Here is an 18,490-nt window from a genome sequence, read left to right on the forward strand (position 1 = left end):
TTCTCAATTAAACCTTTAGTGATTTTAGGTTTTAAAAATGTGTTATTTTTTGTTCATGTGAGTTTGGACACCTGCAGCTCTAAAGCTTCAGACAGTGTGTGGAGCCAAAGGACCAAGAAGGAAAGATAACCATGACTGTCCTTATCGCAGATAAAAAGTTAGCTAAGTTTTACATTTTTTATCAACAGAAAACAGGTCTTGTCATCTGAAGTCTATGAGGTTTTAACTCTAATGAGAAATGGTGCAATTACTTTTTTAAGCCACGGTCTCTTTGCCTGCGTACATCTTATTTAAAACTATATTCATTTTATTTTCTACAAGAAACATCAACCAGCAATTTTTAAGGCATTCATAAAACACACAGAGTAAATGTGATTATTTAAAAAAATTTATTTGTATGTACTTACATACTGGTGTCAAAAGAGTATGCACCAAAATGTCGCACTGACTCACAATTACAAAGAAAAAGCATTTCTTTCTTCGATTGCAAGTATTGAAAAACCTATGTACAGAAAAAAGGTTACGCTGATGAGAGAGTACACTAGAAACTTACAGTCACATCAATTTAAATCAGACTTCTGAAAATTAAAATCTAAAGGAAAAATAATAACAGTTACAGCCTCAGTGCTCTGAACCTCAAAATGTTTCCGTCTCAAAAAAATAACCTTGTGCTTTCTTCCTACAGTCCAGCAGGTTTTATCAAAGGTTTTATCAGAATGTGCTTGCGAAAAAGAAAATCCTTCTTTAAAATTTGCCACAGGACTGATTTCATCAAAAAAATGAAAAAAATAATCTCTTTTTACTTAAAATACATGTCCTAAAGATTATCCTTAAAAGGTTTTACAGTGGGAACAAAGGAAGGTGCTGAAGACGATGCGGTTTTTCTGCCGTGGAAATTTTATGAGCTTCAAAAACGACAACATTTTCCCCACATGAACATTTACAGGCTTTTCAACAACACAAACAAACCAGGAATGAGAAAAAGGCATTTTACAAGATCAGCAAAACAAAACAAAATTATTAGTGAATGATGGATGCTTAAATGGAAAGATAGATATACGAAGGATAAGAGCAAATAATCCATCCCTCTCTTTGTGATGAGCGAAACCAGAGCCACAAGTTGGGATTTTACGAGAGAGGAACCCGGAACACGGAACCGACACATTCAGACGGACACGGAACGACCCGAAGTCGGAACATGATGCGCTTCACTCACTGACAGCAGCTACAGGATACTCCGCATCACCTTCAGGGACACTGTGACGGTGCAGCGCCACAAAGAACGGCAGGTCCGACAGTAACACACCAATCAGACGCAGGCGAGTCTGAACAAAACCGATCAGGGAAGCGACTGGAGCGTCGAGAAATAATCTTATTTCTGTGGACTGGTTCCTCTTTGCACTGCAGCCTTCAGTTGAGAAATTAATGGAAACTGAAGCTACTTGAAGCAGGAAAGGTGAGTTGGCCAGAGAAAGAGTCTGAACCGATAAAACGAAACGGCTGCACTGCGAGTCGATGTGGAGATCCACCCAGAACAGAGCGTGAGTGATAAAAAACATAAGTACACGATCTCAGGGGAGCTGATGTTGCTCTCTGTGGTGTCGGGGAGGAAATCATGTAGGTGAGGTAAGGATTTCATTTTGTACAGAATGCGTCTGTGGTAGCGTGAGACCAGCGGCTCCCTCTGGGGGAGTTCCTCTCCTCCTTTAGTCGCTTCTCGCCTTTTTGCTGTCGTTCCCAGCCTCCTCGCCGCCCTCCGGCAGCATCCTCTTCTTTGTGCTGTCCGACTGCGCCCTGAACGTCACGATCATGCAGGTCATGTTGTCGCATCCCGTTCCGTCTCCAGACGTGTCCGGCGCCAAGCAGTGGTCCAGGAGCTGTTTGGGATTTAAATGAGCAATGTGAAGAACCGGCCAGCACCAATAGTGAAACGCATCAACACCTTTGGACTGGAAGGAATAATTAAGGAAATTCACACAATGGAGAGATGGAGTTTTTCATTAAATAATAATTGGTAATAAAAACAAGAAATACTAGAAGAAATGCCAAATGACTGAACATTTTCATGATTTCTATACTTTTTTTCTATTTGTCTTTGAATGTTCAATGTTTGCATAATTCAAAAACTGCAAAAATAAGAAAAGTTTCAAAACAAAATGATATGTTTAAATTAATTACAAATATAAATACTCTATGTCTGTTTGCTTCTGGAATGTGTGATGTGAGAGATGCTTGCAGGAAGACATCTAAACGTGTGCAAATTGGGAGCTGATACCAGATGGTCTGCAGCAAGAGTGATGACTGACGTGGCAGAATAAACGATGGACGATTAAGGGTCGAAGTTATGAACCAGAGACAGAGGAACTGTACATGAGACCACGGATACACAGGACACCTCATTGTTCTGTGGGTCCATCAGTTCCTGCATTGTTTCTACAGAAGGAAGTAAACAAGAACTCTGAACTTTGCACTCTACATTACGGCAGCTTGTAGGTGCAACACACCTGTGACTCAAGAGAACAGAAGAAGCAGCTATGCTATGTGATTAACTCAAGATAATTAAATAGGCTATGTAACTAGGACCGCCCTAAGGAAATAAAAAGAAAGGGTGCAGGAGGAGCTGCTTCAGAGCAGGATAGGAGATTGTAACTGAATCACGCTCCTGTCTGTTCTCCTTGCAATGTAAATCTAAAACTCACTTGTCTCTCTCTTCTTTTTCAGTTTGAGAATGCTGAGTAAGATGAACCCGACACAAAAACTAAGGCTGATTGAAGTAATCATTAATTAATTTAATAGTTGAATAATTGTTAAGATTAAATAGAAACTGAAAAGACTATTTGCTAAAAAATAACCCTGAGTAGTAATTAAGACGAAATAAAAAAGCAAACAAAAGAAAACATATATTTTACATTTAAGATTTTAAAAAAATATCTTTGTAAATCTGTTCTACCCAAAGCGGCAAAACTTTAACTTCATCTGGTTAAATTTCTGTAAAAAAATAAAATAAAATAAACTCTTAGAGCGTCTTTTTAAAAATTAAAATCTAGAAATGATCAAACGTTCACTAAAAAAATGCTCTGTTAATGCATTTTAGGCTATTAAACTTTTACATTCTTTAATATATTTTCTAAAAAGCGATGCAGGAAATAAACTGATTCTACAGAAAATTGCAAATCCTAGTTCTGGGAATTTTGAATCAATTCAAAATGCTCAAAAAAAAAGAGAAGAAAACAGTCAACCCATTTTATCTGCTTATGATCCATCCATCCATTTTCTAACAACCTTGTCCCCATCAGGGTCGGGAGGTGCTGCTGCCTATCTCCAGTTAACGTTCTGGGTGAGAGGTGGGGTAAATCCTGGACAGGTTGCCAGTCTGTCGCAGTCTGCTTATTATATTTTTAATAATTCTTTGATTTTTTGATAAAAAGCCAGACGGCTGAGCTGACCCAAAACTGGTAATTTAAGCTACAGAATTTCAAGCACATACCTATTTTTGTTTCATGCATAAATTGATTGAATTCGATACAGTGTGGAACATTAATTGTTTTAAATTAATGTTTCATTTGTTAACGCTGTATTTTCATATAGGGTCACATAATTTAAACAGAATCTCAGCCTGAATAAAGACATTGGTTTGTGATTTAAAAATAGTTTCTGAATTGAATTATTTTATTAGAGATGCAAATCTTTAAAGTGGTTAAATGAGAAATCGTGCCAATTTTTAAAAATAATCGTTGGTGAGAAGCTCTCACCTCTTCCACGATGGAGGACAGGGCTCGGGTTTTTCCGTCCTGGTCGGGTTTGATCCTCTCACTGATGAAGTCCACCACCTCCTGACTGCTCAACACATTCCTGCAGTCATAGAAAACGCCCTTAAAGACGCTCCTCCAAGCAGGTTTTAACTATAAAACACATTTGTAACGTTTGACGCACCAGATGCCGTCGCAGGCGATGACCATGAAGTCGTGCTCTTCGTTCAGTGTCAGAACTTTGACGTCGGGCATGGCAGAGATCATCTGGTCCTCTGGCGGCAGCGACTTGTTCCTCTTATAGAAAGTGGTCGCCTGAAAGTCAGCGTGAAGAATCCACATTGACCAACTCGCTTGTTTTAGGTGGCAAAAACAAGTTTGAGAAGAGCTGAATTAATTTCAGAGTTGAATCTAAAAGGTTCACACCGATGGCTCTGGAGAGGTTCAGTCCTCCGTTGACCCGTCCGTCCATGGTCACCTTCCCTCCAGCGTTCTTGATGCGCGTCAGCTCCACCTCGTCCTCTGGCTTGTGGTCGTAGGACATGTCCACTGCTTTGCCTGGAGACACACAGCTCTTTTTATTTCATACAAAGCAGCTGGAAGTCTTTAAAGGAGACCTATTATCCTTCCTTGAACAGGTTCAGTTTTGGTCTATGCAAAACATGTTCATTACATTTTTGCACAAAATTATTCTTAGATTATGAGATTTTATTCTGCTCAGTTCTGCCTGTGTTAAGCTCCTCTCAGATTGAGCTGTTTTAGGACGTCTTGTCACTTTAAATCCAAATAAGCTGCTGTTGGTCCCAGCTCAATGTTTATACTTGAAGTCATTTCCATTTGCACATGAAAATGGCTTCAAAATGATGCTCAACTATGCAACCATACATCTTTGAAAAGCAGAAGTGGAGCATCCTGCACAACCAACAAGAATGCAGCAAGTGATTTCTGGGTAAATCAAAAAGAAAACACTTGTCTTTTCCAGCAGCCATTGTACGACGAATACAGAAGTAAAACCAGCTGACCAAAGAAAAAAAAGGCACCAAATTTATGATTATTGTAATCATCTCTTTATTTAATGGAGATGTACTCATATTAGGTTATGCTCTTCTTTTATTATCATTTAACTGCCTTTGTCCAACTAGATGCTGTGTATTTTTTTGTTAGAAGGGGTATAAATGTTCAATCTATGTGTATTTCCAAAATGACAAAAAACAATGTTAAGAAAAAGAAAGCAGCAAGTGGTTTCTGGATGGTAAGTCAACAACCAAACACTTGACTTTCCCAGCAGCCATTGTAGAGCTCACGTAGCAGTAAAACCAACTGATCAAATGTGCTAGCACTCCACTTGGGTTGCTATGCAACGGCACAGTGCTGTGACTTGAGACAGCTCGTTTTCTAGACATCAAAAACTAATTGCACAAAAACTTCAGGGTGTTCTTTTTTTAAAGCACAACCAGAATAAATCCATATTAATTCACTAGAAGGCGCTGTTTTACTCCATAACAATATGTAAGGTGCTCCGGATTGTAAGGCATACTGTCGTTTTCTGATAAAATTAAAGGCAGTACAAAAATGTAAATTTTGCATAATAAGTTCCATTTAAAACATTTATCAGATTTCTTATCCAACTTTTCTTCAGAAAAAAGTTTGCCATTATTAAAACAGTTAACCATTATCTCTGTAATACCACCTTAAATCATTACAATACCTTTAAATTAAGTCTGACTTCTCCGAGTTAAACAGTCGGAATCAGTTTTCCATGTGGGATAGGGCTCTTTGCGTGTAATTCGTAATCTTAAAATCTATTTTTATGTTACAATCCCTCCACATTTGCAACTAAACCAGCTGATAGCATTCAGACAAATAGAGACCAGTGGAGAAATGAAGAAAAATCCAGAATATAGAAGCAGTTGGAAGCTTAGGTTGGTGAGGGTCACCATGGCAACGCTCAAGTTGCTGCATTTAACCGCACACTCCTGCTGCCATTTCACAACATGAACACTTGAAAAGCAGAGAGGATTTACCTCGTTCAGACACAACGCAGCGCGAGTCGCCGGCGTTGGCCACGATCAGCTGCTTCCCTCGGATCAGAGCCACAACGGCTGTGGTGCCGCTGTCCGAGCCGGGCTGAAACAAACATGGAGGACGGGCCGGCCCGTTAAAGATACAAGAACAAAAAAACATTTTAACCAGTCAACTAAAATCTAAATATTTTAAACCAGTTGTTTTGCTTCAATAATCTGTTTTTTTTTTAAGAAAGTAAAAATATGAAGCGCATATAATTCAGATTTAGCTGAAACAGATATGTGGTTTGTTTAAATTACAACTGATAAAAGATTGGGAGAACATTCTCAACAGCCTTTTCTTATCCAAATAGGGATGATTTCATTTAACAGTTATCGAGCTAAAATCTTTTCATAATAAAAATGTTGATTTTCCATAATAATTTCCAAGTATTCCCACTCATAGATAAAAAAAACCCTTTAATTTCTAAAGAATATTTAACACTGAAACTGGAAAACATTTTAAATATCCAAAACAATAATAATTAACATGGACAATGAAGCCGTGGTAACCAAAATAGCATTTAAAAAAAATAATTTAGCTTAGAGAAGGAAAACAGGCAAAAGAGGCAGGTAGTGCAAACCAAGTGCTAGGTGTCAAATGTTTTCACTGTTTTTCAAAATGGCGGCTTTTCAACAATAATAAAGGGGAGCCTCTCTTTAAAGACTGTTGTCCAAGTTAAAATTATTGAGCTTACTTCAATTTATTATGCAATTAATTGATTTCTTGCTTATTGTGACAATTCTTATGATGATTACTATTCATCGAGAAAATTAAGGAAACATGCAATCATATAACAAGCAGTGTTTTAATTGATAAACTTTTAAGGATAATCTGGAAGTATTTCTTCAGTGCAAATGAGCCAACAGTACGGATCAAATGAGTATAAATCCCTCCAACGTGGTTTTCTGCTGCTTTGCATTATGGGTCTTGTAGTTTAGCCTCTTGAACAGAAACACCATCTTTTTCTTCATTTTCTAACTCTGATGCGCATCATGTTGTAACTTCCCAGCAGCGGCAAAACGAGACAGCAGCTCCTCACACGTCAACGTCACAGCTTGGACTAATCAGGAAGCAGATGTGCAGCAACATCTGTCTGTGCAGAAGACTGAGGCTCTTCATAGCTAATTTGAGTTCATTAAGAAGTGGATGAACTCTTCCTCAAAGTTTGTCCAATCTGTATTTGTGAATCTGTAATGAATCCACCTAAATATTTTAATTCAAGAGCAAAATATCTAATGTTTCTACAGACCTCTTCTTTTCCATCCATTCCTGGTAGACACATCTCCTCCTCTTCATCCTCAGAGTCTTCCTCTCCCTCTTCTGTGTCCTCTTCCTCCAGCTCACTGGTGTCTGCTTCTTCCTCGTCGCTCCCGTCCTGAGAGGAAACAGAAGAACAGAAAAAGTCGACACAAAGCTCAACAAAGTGATTCAGTGTGAACTTTCGCAGTTTATTCTGGTCTGCTCTTCTCACCTCTTCGTCACTCCCCTCCTCCTCCTCCTCTTCTCCCTCCTCAGACTCTTCACTGTCGTCAAAGAATCTGGATTTTGAGTCTCCAGTAGCTTTTGACGACGCAGAGGAGCAGGAAGGCCCGGCGTCTCCTTCCGCTTTCCCAGCTTTCTCCTCTCCGTTGGAGCTTCCCGACTCTCCGCTCACAGCTGCAACAAAGTGAAGAAGAATAAGAAGAAATAAATCTCTAATTTATGAAGACCTCTGGACAGGTTTTGTACACTTTCACAGTAAAATTCAAACACTTGGGTATTTTTTTTCCCCAACACCACACTTTGGAGGTAAAAAATACAAATGAACTGCAGATGTGAATTAGCATTTGCTATAATCTGTCATCAAATGTTGACATTAATGTTTGAATTGTATTGTCCATTTTTAAGTAAAGTTCATCATCAACTAAAAGTTGATAAGTCCAGTATTATATATGTAGTAGATTTTTATTTTAACAATATTAAAGAAGTGAGGTTTCTCAAAATTAGTTTATTCATTCTCTGACTTTATTTTTTATAGTCAACAAGTTGTTTCTCCAGACATTTATTGTTGCTTTAAGTTCTGTTAGGCTGCTCTTGGCAGTTGGTGGTTACCATAGCAACCGGTAACTGACAGCTCCTCCCCCCTTTTTCTGTTGCTGTTTGTAACTGATATGTATTATAACCAGCTCTGTTTTTGTCACAAATATTATATTTTAACATATATTTTAGACAAATTTAATAATACACAGTGTTTCAAGAGTAATTTTGCCATGTTTTGTATATGTTTTTAAATGTTTTCAATATTAATCTTGTCCATTTTAGTTATGTTTAATTTTACAAACATTAACTGCTGCTAACTGCTCATTGGGAGATATTGCTCTGTAGTTTGTTTAAGGTTATTTATTGTATTTTATTTAATGTGTAGAGGCAGAAGCTGCTGGACTGATGTTAACCACCAACTTGATTTCCTCTTTTGTTAAAATAAATACACTAAACCTGAATGTTTCTGTCATGAAGTCGACCTACTAGACATGAGACGAACATAGAAGGATTACACATAATATAATTTATTACTGTTATTAATAATGTCTTATAATTGTACTTTACAATCTACATCAAGGACAAGGTAAACTAAAATAAAATTAAATGTTTGTAAATGAAATGTCTCTCTCACACACCCTATAACAAAACACTAATTTCACAAAATTAATGTTACTTTCATTAATGTTGTTTAACATAAAATAAGAGCCAAACTTTATTTAAACATACAGACCAATAACTCATTGAGTTATAAAGAATAAATATTCATTACATTTAAACAATCCAAACTAATTGTGCTAATGTAAATTACTTTCCTGTTCAAATTAAGTTTTTAAACACAATATACAAAGTAAGTTACAAAAAAAATGTCTAATAAAAAGTTCTTGTGAAGTTTTATGGCTTTTAGTGAAGTGAAATAAATTTGGTAATTCTCTAGAACAAAAGTCTGATTTAATTTCAGACAGCGAGAAAAAAAAGTGTCTTTTTATTAGGTGTATGAAAATATCTAAACATATTTAACAGATTGCAATTTATTATTAAAACTGTGCAATTTGAATATCAAGCACTTTCAAGGACTTCATACAGAAATTAAGCACTTTCCAAACAAACACCTCATTGAGATTCAAGTATTTTCAAGCACCCGTATGAACCCTGAATGAATGAAGGAATGTAATTTTACCTGAACTGCTCCCCTCACTGCCTCCCGTTCTCCGACAGGCTCTCAGTTTGGACCCACATGCCGCTCCTTCCTTCACTTTCCCATCACCCTCCTCTTCGTTCACCTCTCCATTCACTCCTTTCTTCTCAGGATCTTCCCCTTTATCCTTTGAGACCTCTGCGTTCTGGGCGGAGGCCTTCTTAGCTGCACCGCTGAGGAAAATGGAAAAGAACACTGAACTTCAGGGACTCCCTTCCCTCTGCTGCAGTAAAACCTGTGAATGTCGTATCTGGAGTACCTGGCGGCTGCCGCTGCGTGTTTGACGGCGTTGAGGTTCTGGCCGTAGCGAACCAGCAGCTCCTCTATGGTCATGGTGGCCTCTTCATGGAGCAACGCTGCCTCCTCGTTGTCCACTGACATAAGGAGAAACAGGATCACAGTCAAACTGTGTTGATGTTGCACGTATAGACAGTTTCACGTTTTCAGTCATCAGAGGTTTTATGAGCTTACAGTCGTCCTCCTCTGCCACCTTCTCAGACGGCGGCTCCTCGACGGGGCGACCGGAGATCTGCACCAGCTCCTTGATGACCTCCTCTGTGGTTATTCTGCCATCGATGGCTAGAAATGCGTCTTCCAGCGCCTGCAAGCATGAATAATGTCCGTTTTGGAAAGTGTCCTTAAAGCTGCAGTATGTGTCCGTTATAATTTTTTTTTTGTTTTACATATTTGTTGAAACTTGTTAGCATACGAGAGATAATCGGCTGGATTTTTAAAATGTTTTATTTGAACTCCTCTTCTACCAGTGCCATCTAGAAACAACCAATCAGAGCCAGGAGGCGGGTCTTATTGCTGTCAATCAACCCCCATCTCCTACGCTGCACCTATCATAGCTTGTTGTGGATGCTAAGGTTAGTTAGCATCGATGTTTTTCTGTAACGAAGAGCTGTTTGTTCGACGTATGTACATAGCAGCATGTTCAAGATGTTGATTGACAGCGCTAAGACCCTCCCCTCGGCTCTGATTGGTTGTTTTTGCATCTCTTCATTGGCAACACAGAGAAGGCATTGGAAGAGATTTATCTTTTCACAATTTCATTAACGTTGTTTGATGTATAAAATATTAGCCAACAGTTACACAGATCAGTAAGTTATTGACTCAAATATCAATTACAATAAAATATTCCAAAAATAATGATGTAAAGGTAAACAACTTTCATGTTCAAATTAAATGTTTAAAAATATACGAAGAAAGTTTAAAAAAAATCTCTAAAAATGTTCTTGTTAAGTTATTTGGTATTTAGCAAATAAAAATAATTTTGGTAATTCTATAAATAAGAAAAGTTTAATCTGATTTAACTTCAGACAGTGAGAAAAAAATGTGTATTAGATTTATGAAAATACCTAATGTTTTCCAACGTTAAGATTTAAATATCAAACATTTTCCAAACATTTACAACAACTAATCTTTAAGCATTTTTCAAGTATTTCAAGGACCCGTACAAACCCTGGATTAAAAAGTCAAGGTTTTAACTTTAAAGTGATACAAGTTCTCATTTGAGATTAAACAACTTTTTAATTAGTTTCCAATTTATCAGCTCCTCACCTTCTGCAGCTTCCCGTCTTTGTACGTCCTCTGCTCCTTGATGATGTCAGGAAGATACTTTGAACAATACAGAGCCACCTCTTCACCTAAATGACAGCAGCAGGCGATATAAACCCTCAGGATAGGAGAGTGGCATGTAAAGCAAACAAATCAGATCGCCATGGAAACTACAGAAAAACAGCTGAGCTGTCATAAAGTAAACAGACTAAAACAAAGTTTGCTAATCAGACAATAAAATTTGCACGAGTTTCCCCGATTCCATTTTAGAACAACACTTCTTCAGATTTCTTTGTTTCAGATAATAAAAACATTTATTATGTATAAATTCACAGCAAATGTTTTTACAATGGCTTAGGAAGTGAAAACTAGCTGTAAATAAGGAAACGCATAACACTTCTATATTGTTTGGTCTAACGATGAATCTTTGTCACATGAGTAAAACCTGAAGCATCTGCAGCACCTGTGGTTTCAATATACAAGATTTTAAAAAATTATTAACTCAATGGTATAAACATGGTTTATTGTGCGTCACAATTGAGATGGAAACATGCCAGTAGAAGTTATCCAAACAATATTCACAACATAAAATAAACACACAACTAACTAACATCAATAAATGAGCAACTTCATAAAATTAAATAGAAAATGTAGCTGCATTCAAAATGAAAAAAACTGAGATATAATCTGTATAAACTTCAATTTCACTTAAAAAACAATACTTAAATTTAACTACCTCCATGGCCATCATACACAGCAAACATGGCCGTCTCTTCATCGAAGTCTGGGATGCAGTTGTGAGCGTCCTGAAAAAAATGAAATGAATCAAAACATCAACAAAAGGCTGGTGGGGAAAAGTGGTCAATTTTATGTTCAGAAGTGACAAATACATTTTATAAATAATAAAAACAAAAACAGAGCTAAAAGTTTAAGACTCAATCTAAATTTCATAAGCCTTCAGAAATAAATATGAAAATTACATCAAATTTAGGGTCAACTTTCTTCATTGTATTGACTGTTTATCTCTTTAAATCATAAATTTTCTTTTACAACAAACAAAAAAGCCCCTCAGATACCCAATGGTTTAGGTAAATGTGTATAAAATATAAATTGGGAATGTGGAGGTACTAAATTAACCTGGATACAAATAAAATCTTTATGTGAAAATTCAGGCATTGGTGGAACAAGTCCATGAAAATATCAAGTTTCTGCAGTTTTTATTTTATTTTTTCTTGGATTTGTTTGCTTTGTTTTTTGCTTGAAACCCCTCAGGTTGTTGCAAATGAAGATGGATATCATTTTCCTTCAGGCTGATTTAATCTGGTCATTCATAACAATTTAAGGGAGAAGTTTCTGGTCATCTCTGGTTTCTATATTTTCTTTTACGTTAGGATTTCAAGAAACAAATACTTTTCTCAAATAAAAAGATCTTACTCGTGATTCTATGTCTACAGTTAATTTTATTTTAATCTGAACAGCTGCCCCAGATTTAAAGTGAGCATAGCCTCTGCTAAATTTCCCTCCACACTAAATAAAACCCTTTTCTTTCCTTCCCAACATTTGATTGGCAATAAATCAATGAGCAATGAGATTCTGACCAAAAGAATACAAACATTGCATGATGATTAAATTTTTTACAACTAATATGATGTCATCAAATTTTAAAAATGTCAAAAAACAACAACAACATGCGTCTGAATTAATTTTGACTGGAGCTTCAACAATAATTTTCCTCTGCACACAAATGTGTAGAGTAACTACAGCAAGAGTGCAGCTCACCCAGTTGCGCAACTCTTAGGTTCATGTTTGTTTTGCTAGCGTTTGCTCCATGTGATTCATTAAATGCACGCTCTCTTCCATTGTAACGCTTCCCTTACTTTTTCTCTGCATACCACAAGAACAGCAAAGAGCAAAACATGTGCTCAATATGGGGAAACATTATAACATTCTTTGTGAAGGACAACCCAAACAAAGGAGCTCATTCAGTCTAACAATGTTATGCTAGATGGGGGTCCATGATCAAGCATGGATCAATTTCCTCTTCCATTGCACACCTAGAGATGGTGATGCGATGAAAGAACTGGCATTTCTACATAAATTTATGCTCACTGTAATACAAAGCAAGTGATGGAACAAATGTCCCATGATTGAGTAAACAATCATGGGGCATGAACCACCAGACACCCAACCACCAGCCTGCCGGTTGGGTGCTAGTACAGTCATTCATTCAACTCAAAAAAATTTTTTTTTTGAGTTAAGAAATGTTTAAAGTTGACAGGAAATTTCAAAATATCACTTGATAATTATGTGTTATTGAAAGATTGGAAGATTAACACTAACTATAAAGTCTTAAAGAACGCAAACCTTTAAAAAAAGACTTAAGTAATGCTAAGCCTGGTGGGGGGGAACGTATAGTCTGGTGGCCCACCAGGCTTATATTACACTGGGGGAAACCCTGTGAGATATTTTAAACTCTTCAGACAGACTGGTGATTTCATAATATGTTAAGTGTCTGTGATTCATTAATATTTGACAATAAAATACTTTTAGGAATGATTAAAAATGTTTAAATGCATCTCTTATGCTATAAATTAATACATTTTGAGAATTATGTTTGCAAATGCAAAATTCAAGATTCAAACATCTTGTTTGAAGTAATTAAATGATATACAGACGTTTTGCTTTAATCTGCCAACAATATTCTTTTAAATGTAAGCTGGCATGTAAAGATAACCCAATAATTAATGTTTCATGTCTAATAGATGGATCCCAGTTACAGGAATGACTGATGTCCATGAATGCCGGTTAACAGAGGATATTAAGAGGATGGGATGACACACGAGGTCAGATGGCTTAGTGAAATGTCTGCATAAATGTTGTTTTCCTGGGTTTATTTTAAAACACCTCTCCTCGATATAATCAAACAGGCGTTTAACATGTTTTTGATGGGCTGGTTTTTTAATCACTGAAGGCAGATTTCTCATCGTTCAGTGAACGAGCTGCCATGATGGTTGAGGGGTGAATGACTTTCTGCCTCACCTCCATGGAGACCCGCCAGCCCTGCATGGCAGAGAAGCCGTAGCTCATGCTGGTGTTGCCGCCGTCGGAGGAGGTCTTGGTCGTGTTCGGCTGCGACAGATATGCCCCCATGGTCTTCGTCTACAGTGGCTTCCCACCGGGAGAGAGGGTGACAGCACATGTTAGTTCCTTTAATAAAGACACGGGAGTATCAGTGGGTGAAGTTTGGTCTTATTTGAGCAGCTCCGCAGGTTACCGCCGCTAACCAGCTAGCTGCAGTTAGCAACTGCACAACAAAAAGTAAAAAGGCACCAGCTCGGTGCTAACAGCAGCCAAACCGGCTCAACTTCCAGTGGGAACCGAAAGCAGCCTCCGAGAGGCGGCACGCTGAGCCGCAGCAAACCTACCTTTTCTGTCCGAGCAGGTTTAGCTTATAAAAGGTGAAGAGGGTAGATTCACATAGAAATTATTACACGTGTGGCGATAAAAGCCGCTGTCTTCTCCTCCCTCTCCTTCTGCTACTGCTACTTTTACTTCCTCTTCTGTTCACCTCGAGCTGGTTGGTAAACCTTTTGAAAGGCGCATTACCGCCACCTACCGGACTGACTGTGAAATACGCAATGTACTGACGTACCTCTGGAAAATATTCATAAATTGTAATGCAGTATTAGAACCATTGTAGATAGAAAAAAATGAGTACATTTCAGACCAAAACAACTGAGAAATTTTCTAGAAAAAAACTGGAAATTTCTGAGCTCCAAAAGTCGAAAATGTGCTAGAAAAAAATCTCTGAAATGTTGAGATTTGTCTCAGAAATTCTTCAAGAAAAAAAAAATGAAATTTATGAGTACAAAGTCAAAAATGTGCTAGAAAACACTAAGGTATTTTGAGATTAATCTAAGAAAAACATGGGCCTTTCTGAGTTTCACATTTTTGACTTTTCAAACTCTGAAATTTCCTTGTTTTTCTAGAAAATTTCTGAATTTAATCAAAAGATTTGCTGAGTTTTCTTGGGGAAATTTACTCTTCTTCTTTTAATGGCACTAATACACCATTGTAATAAATTGATCAGTTATTCCAAACAGATCCCTTTTTCCAACAAGTCAAGACTGGCAGAGTTGGGTAGTAACTTGTTACATTTGTGCCATTATAATTTACTTTTAGAAGTATTTTTACTATTCAGTACTTCTTTTATATTTTTACTTGAGTAATTTTATTATGAAGTATTACTCTTGAGTGAAATTTCTGATGAGTCAACTCCAGTACTTTACAATTAGAATCAGGAGAAATGCCATTATGTATCAGAAGACAGCAGATAATGGTTAATTATTGGATACATTTAATGAAGATCATCCAGTTAAGAAAGTATCAGAAAAGTGTTGGGAAAGAGGAAATGAACAAGTCAATAGTTTTGGATGAGTTGGGGATTTAATGTATATAACAAAGAATTTACTTCACATTAAGGCCTTTGAGGCCTACATGGACATGGAAATACATTAATGTAGACACATCATTATCAAATATTAAGAAAATAAATATCAAAAATATTGGCCAAGAATTTTATAATTGAATACAGAATAAATATAATTGTTATTTAAAAATTTATACTGATGGTTCGAAAGATCAAAAAACTGAAGTGGTTCCTGAATTAAAGATTAATATTTCAAAAATAACATCTAATTATCTGAGTCCATATGCAGTAGATTTATGTACTATATTACTAGCTTTAGAACAGGGTGGAGGATACTAAAATAAGTAAAATAATAGTTTGTAAGTGATTCCTTATCTGCTGCTTGTGTAGGTATTTTGGGTAATAAAGGAGCAGATAGGTTGGCTGAGGAGGCTGTTAAAAAATAAGATATTGATATGCCAGTAAAGTTATCTAAATCTAAAGGCAAAAGTATAGTTTGGAAAGAAAGTAAGAAGTTATGGAAAATTTGGTGGGACAATGAAATGAATGGAAAGTCATTTAGTATAGGATACAAAATACAGTTGATGTTGTAAGAATTAGAGTAAACAGGAGGGAGGAGATAATTATAAATAGAATAAAAACTGGTCAAAGTTTTTTGAATGGCACTCTTTTTAAGATGGGAAAACATCTTACTGGTTTATGTAGTTGGTGTAATACTGTATAAACACTGGAACATGTTTTTATTAGTTGTAGGAAATATGTGAATCAAAGAAGATTACTGAAAACGAAATAGGTTTTAATAGGGGATTGAAATTTGAGAATGTGGTTGATCAGATAAATAGTAATGAGGGGAAAGAGAAGATTTTTAGTTTTTAATACTGGGCTCATTAGGGACAATTTGGGGATTCGACAGATGGCAGTAGTGCTACAATAATGGATGTAAACTGCCGTTAACGTCTAAAGAAGAAGAAGAAGAAGAAGAAGCGTCGTCGCTAGTTCAATATGGCGCGGGAAAAGGAGTCAGATATGAAAACTGACGAGGAAGAAAGTGACCGCTTCTCTTCTTCGGCACTAAAACTCTACGAAACGCAGTTTTTCAGCTTCACCCCTCAGACCTGCATGGTTCGGATCCACAGCTGCTTCCACGAAAGCCTGTGCGACATTTTAGCCTTGGTGGAGAAGGTGTGTGTCAGGGAGCTGGGGAAGAGCGGGACGGATGTGCCCGAGGAGCTGCTCCGGACCCGGGCCAGAGAGTGCACCCGCCAGCTGCAGCAGTTCCTGGAGAAGCGCTTCAAGCAGCTGTCGGAGCGGATGGAGGCGCTGCTAATGAGCCGATGTTTCACCATACCACCGAATGTCCTGCTGCCCGAGGACCAGCCCCATGAGAAATACCCCCAGGATGTACAGGTGAGGGGACGGAAGGGTTAATAAATATCGTCTCTGTTTCACAACAGTGAATGGGAGTCTAGGCCTGTCGCAATAAGTCGATTAATCGCATGATTAAAACCAGCTCAGTAATTTCCTTTTGAACGATTTATCGTTTTTTCACTTGGTCAAAAATTAGATGACAAAAGTTTTCAGTCTGGTGCTTCGATCTGAACTAGACCTTTTTTTGAAGGACAATGATAGGACAAGGACAATGATATAATGAATCATTATATCATGATTCATTATGATGTAATGAATCATAATTCATTATATTTGTTGTTTCTGTTGTTTTCTTTGTTGATTTTTAATATTTAAAATGTCTTCCAGTTCCAGTATTAAATGTTGACTAGAATTTAAAGATTATTGATCTCCGAGAATGCGTTCTCTTGTATTGTTAAGCCATCAGTGGTATATTACTAAAAAATATCTTAAAGCAACAATAGTATCATTTATCGCAACAACAATATCATCCACAATATCTGTCATTGTGGCAGGCCTAAGTTGGACTAATTTAGATAAATACTTTTCATATTTTGTTAGTCTATTGTGATTTTATGCTATTAATAACTTTAGTCTTGCTTTTGGGTTGTTTTGAAAAATATAAAACCATTGAATTGCAGCTCTGGCTGTGTGTGAAGGTTTGTTGTTATGCTGGCAGGTGAAGCTGTGCCTTATAGGGACAATTTTTGTTTTGCTTGGTTTCTAAAATCATCCTTCTGCACAATGGATTAGTGGGCCAGACTACAATCATTTTTGTTTAATTGCAAGAATACAGTTGTAATTCTAACAGAAAAATCTTATTGAAATTATAAGAAGATGGTTTTTTTTATGAGAACAAACATTAGTTAACATGATCTGACATAATCAACTCAATTCATGTGGTTATTTCTTTGAAATAGTTGTTTGTGTGATCGTTTCAAATCATGCTACTGATAATAATTTGATACTGATTTGTATCAATAATTTGATACCAGGCTAAAAATTACAGCAGTAATTTTTAGCCTGGTCATAATATTCCATTGTAGAGTTTACCTAAATTTAAAATAAAAGTTTTAAAACATGCTTGACAAACAAGATGGTGGCCCTGTGCATGCTGACATCACTCTGATTGATGGAAACTCAAAAAGTGCATTAGTATGGAAAAAATTCCAGATTTTCCAAAAATTAAATCTTCAAAAACCAAAACTTTGATTAATTGATAAAATATACTTTTTGCCCGGCTCTAGTCTTACCTAGCGCCATGTTCAGCAACAAATAATGACAACATCTGTAGTTGTTTTGTGTCTCAATCGTTTCTACGTGATAAATCTAACTTCTCTGTTGGTGCTGCTCCATCCAGGAAGTGCTGAAGCTGGAGTCGTCGCTGGCAGACCTCCACAGAGCCTACGAGGCAGAGGTCTGTGCCAGACAAGCTCTGCTGGCCGAGCTGGAGGAGCAGAGGGAGGTTCAGCAGCAGCTGGACGACATCCTGGCCTGGATCAGAGAGACACAGGCAGCCTGGGCGAAGGAAGGGAACGGAAACTTCCAGGAAAGCTTCCGCCTCGTCATGCAGTCCGTCAAGAAACTGCAGAAGGCCGTCAATGAGGTTCTGGTCCACAGCAGAAACACTGAGCTGCAATGTAAATAATAGAACATTGAGGGGATGTTTTTTTAATGTTTAGAGAGCTATATATGTACACAATAAAATGACAGACGCAGAAGCTCACTGATTTCTGAGTCAATTTTTTAACAAGAAATGCCATTGTTCTCCAGTAGGGGGCGCCGTGTCCATGTGTTACTCAGTTTGGAGAAATGCATCTGTGTCCAATAAATGAACTTTCCCAGTTGACCCAGAATGTTGCATAATTAGTCAATATGTTGTAATTACTTGGATTTTGCAGTTAAATGACCGTCAGATACTGGATTTTGATGATTTGAATATTTTTTTTACATTTTACAAACTGGTTCACAGCCCTCTCCTTTAACAATTTATTTAATTGCATTTTTTTCCCATACACTATTGCATCAGTATGACATAACTATTGTTCCTTTGCACGTGAC

General features: G+C 37.1%; 2 protein-coding genes across 2 annotated transcripts; one reads left to right on the forward strand and one right to left on the reverse strand.

Moving 5' to 3' along the window:
• Nucleotides 1–370: 370 nt before the first annotated feature.
• Nucleotides 371–14,164, reverse strand: ppm1g (protein phosphatase, Mg2+/Mn2+ dependent, 1G). Its single transcript, XM_032561010.1, has 14 exons — nucleotides 14,019–14,164; nucleotides 13,633–13,761; nucleotides 11,330–11,399; nucleotides 10,597–10,682; nucleotides 9,505–9,634; nucleotides 9,293–9,407; nucleotides 9,016–9,206; nucleotides 7,288–7,472; nucleotides 7,066–7,191; nucleotides 5,774–5,876; nucleotides 4,174–4,307; nucleotides 3,934–4,064; nucleotides 3,753–3,852; nucleotides 371–1,877 (listed from the first exon to the last, which is right to left on the reverse strand). The coding sequence occupies exons 2-14, from the start codon at nucleotides 13,741–13,743 to the stop codon at nucleotides 1,707–1,709; spliced, it is 1,653 nt and encodes a 550-aa protein (XP_032416901.1). The 5' UTR covers nucleotides 13,744–13,761; nucleotides 14,019–14,164; the 3' UTR covers nucleotides 371–1,706.
• A 1,822-nt stretch (nucleotides 14,165–15,986) lies between these two features.
• On the forward strand, nucleotides 15,987–18,278 carry mis12 (MIS12 kinetochore complex component). Its single transcript, XM_032560981.1, has 2 exons — nucleotides 15,987–16,429; nucleotides 17,790–18,278. Exons 1-2 carry the CDS (start codon nucleotides 16,025–16,027, stop codon nucleotides 18,075–18,077), a joined length of 693 nt encoding a protein of 230 aa, XP_032416872.1. The 5' UTR covers nucleotides 15,987–16,024; the 3' UTR covers nucleotides 18,078–18,278.
• Nucleotides 18,279–18,490: the final 212 nt, after the last annotated feature.

Source organism: Xiphophorus hellerii, chromosome 4 (genome assembly GCF_003331165.1).
Source record: "Xiphophorus hellerii strain 12219 chromosome 4, Xiphophorus_hellerii-4.1, whole genome shotgun sequence".
NCBI lineage: Eukaryota > Metazoa > Chordata > Actinopteri > Cyprinodontiformes > Poeciliidae > Xiphophorus > Xiphophorus hellerii.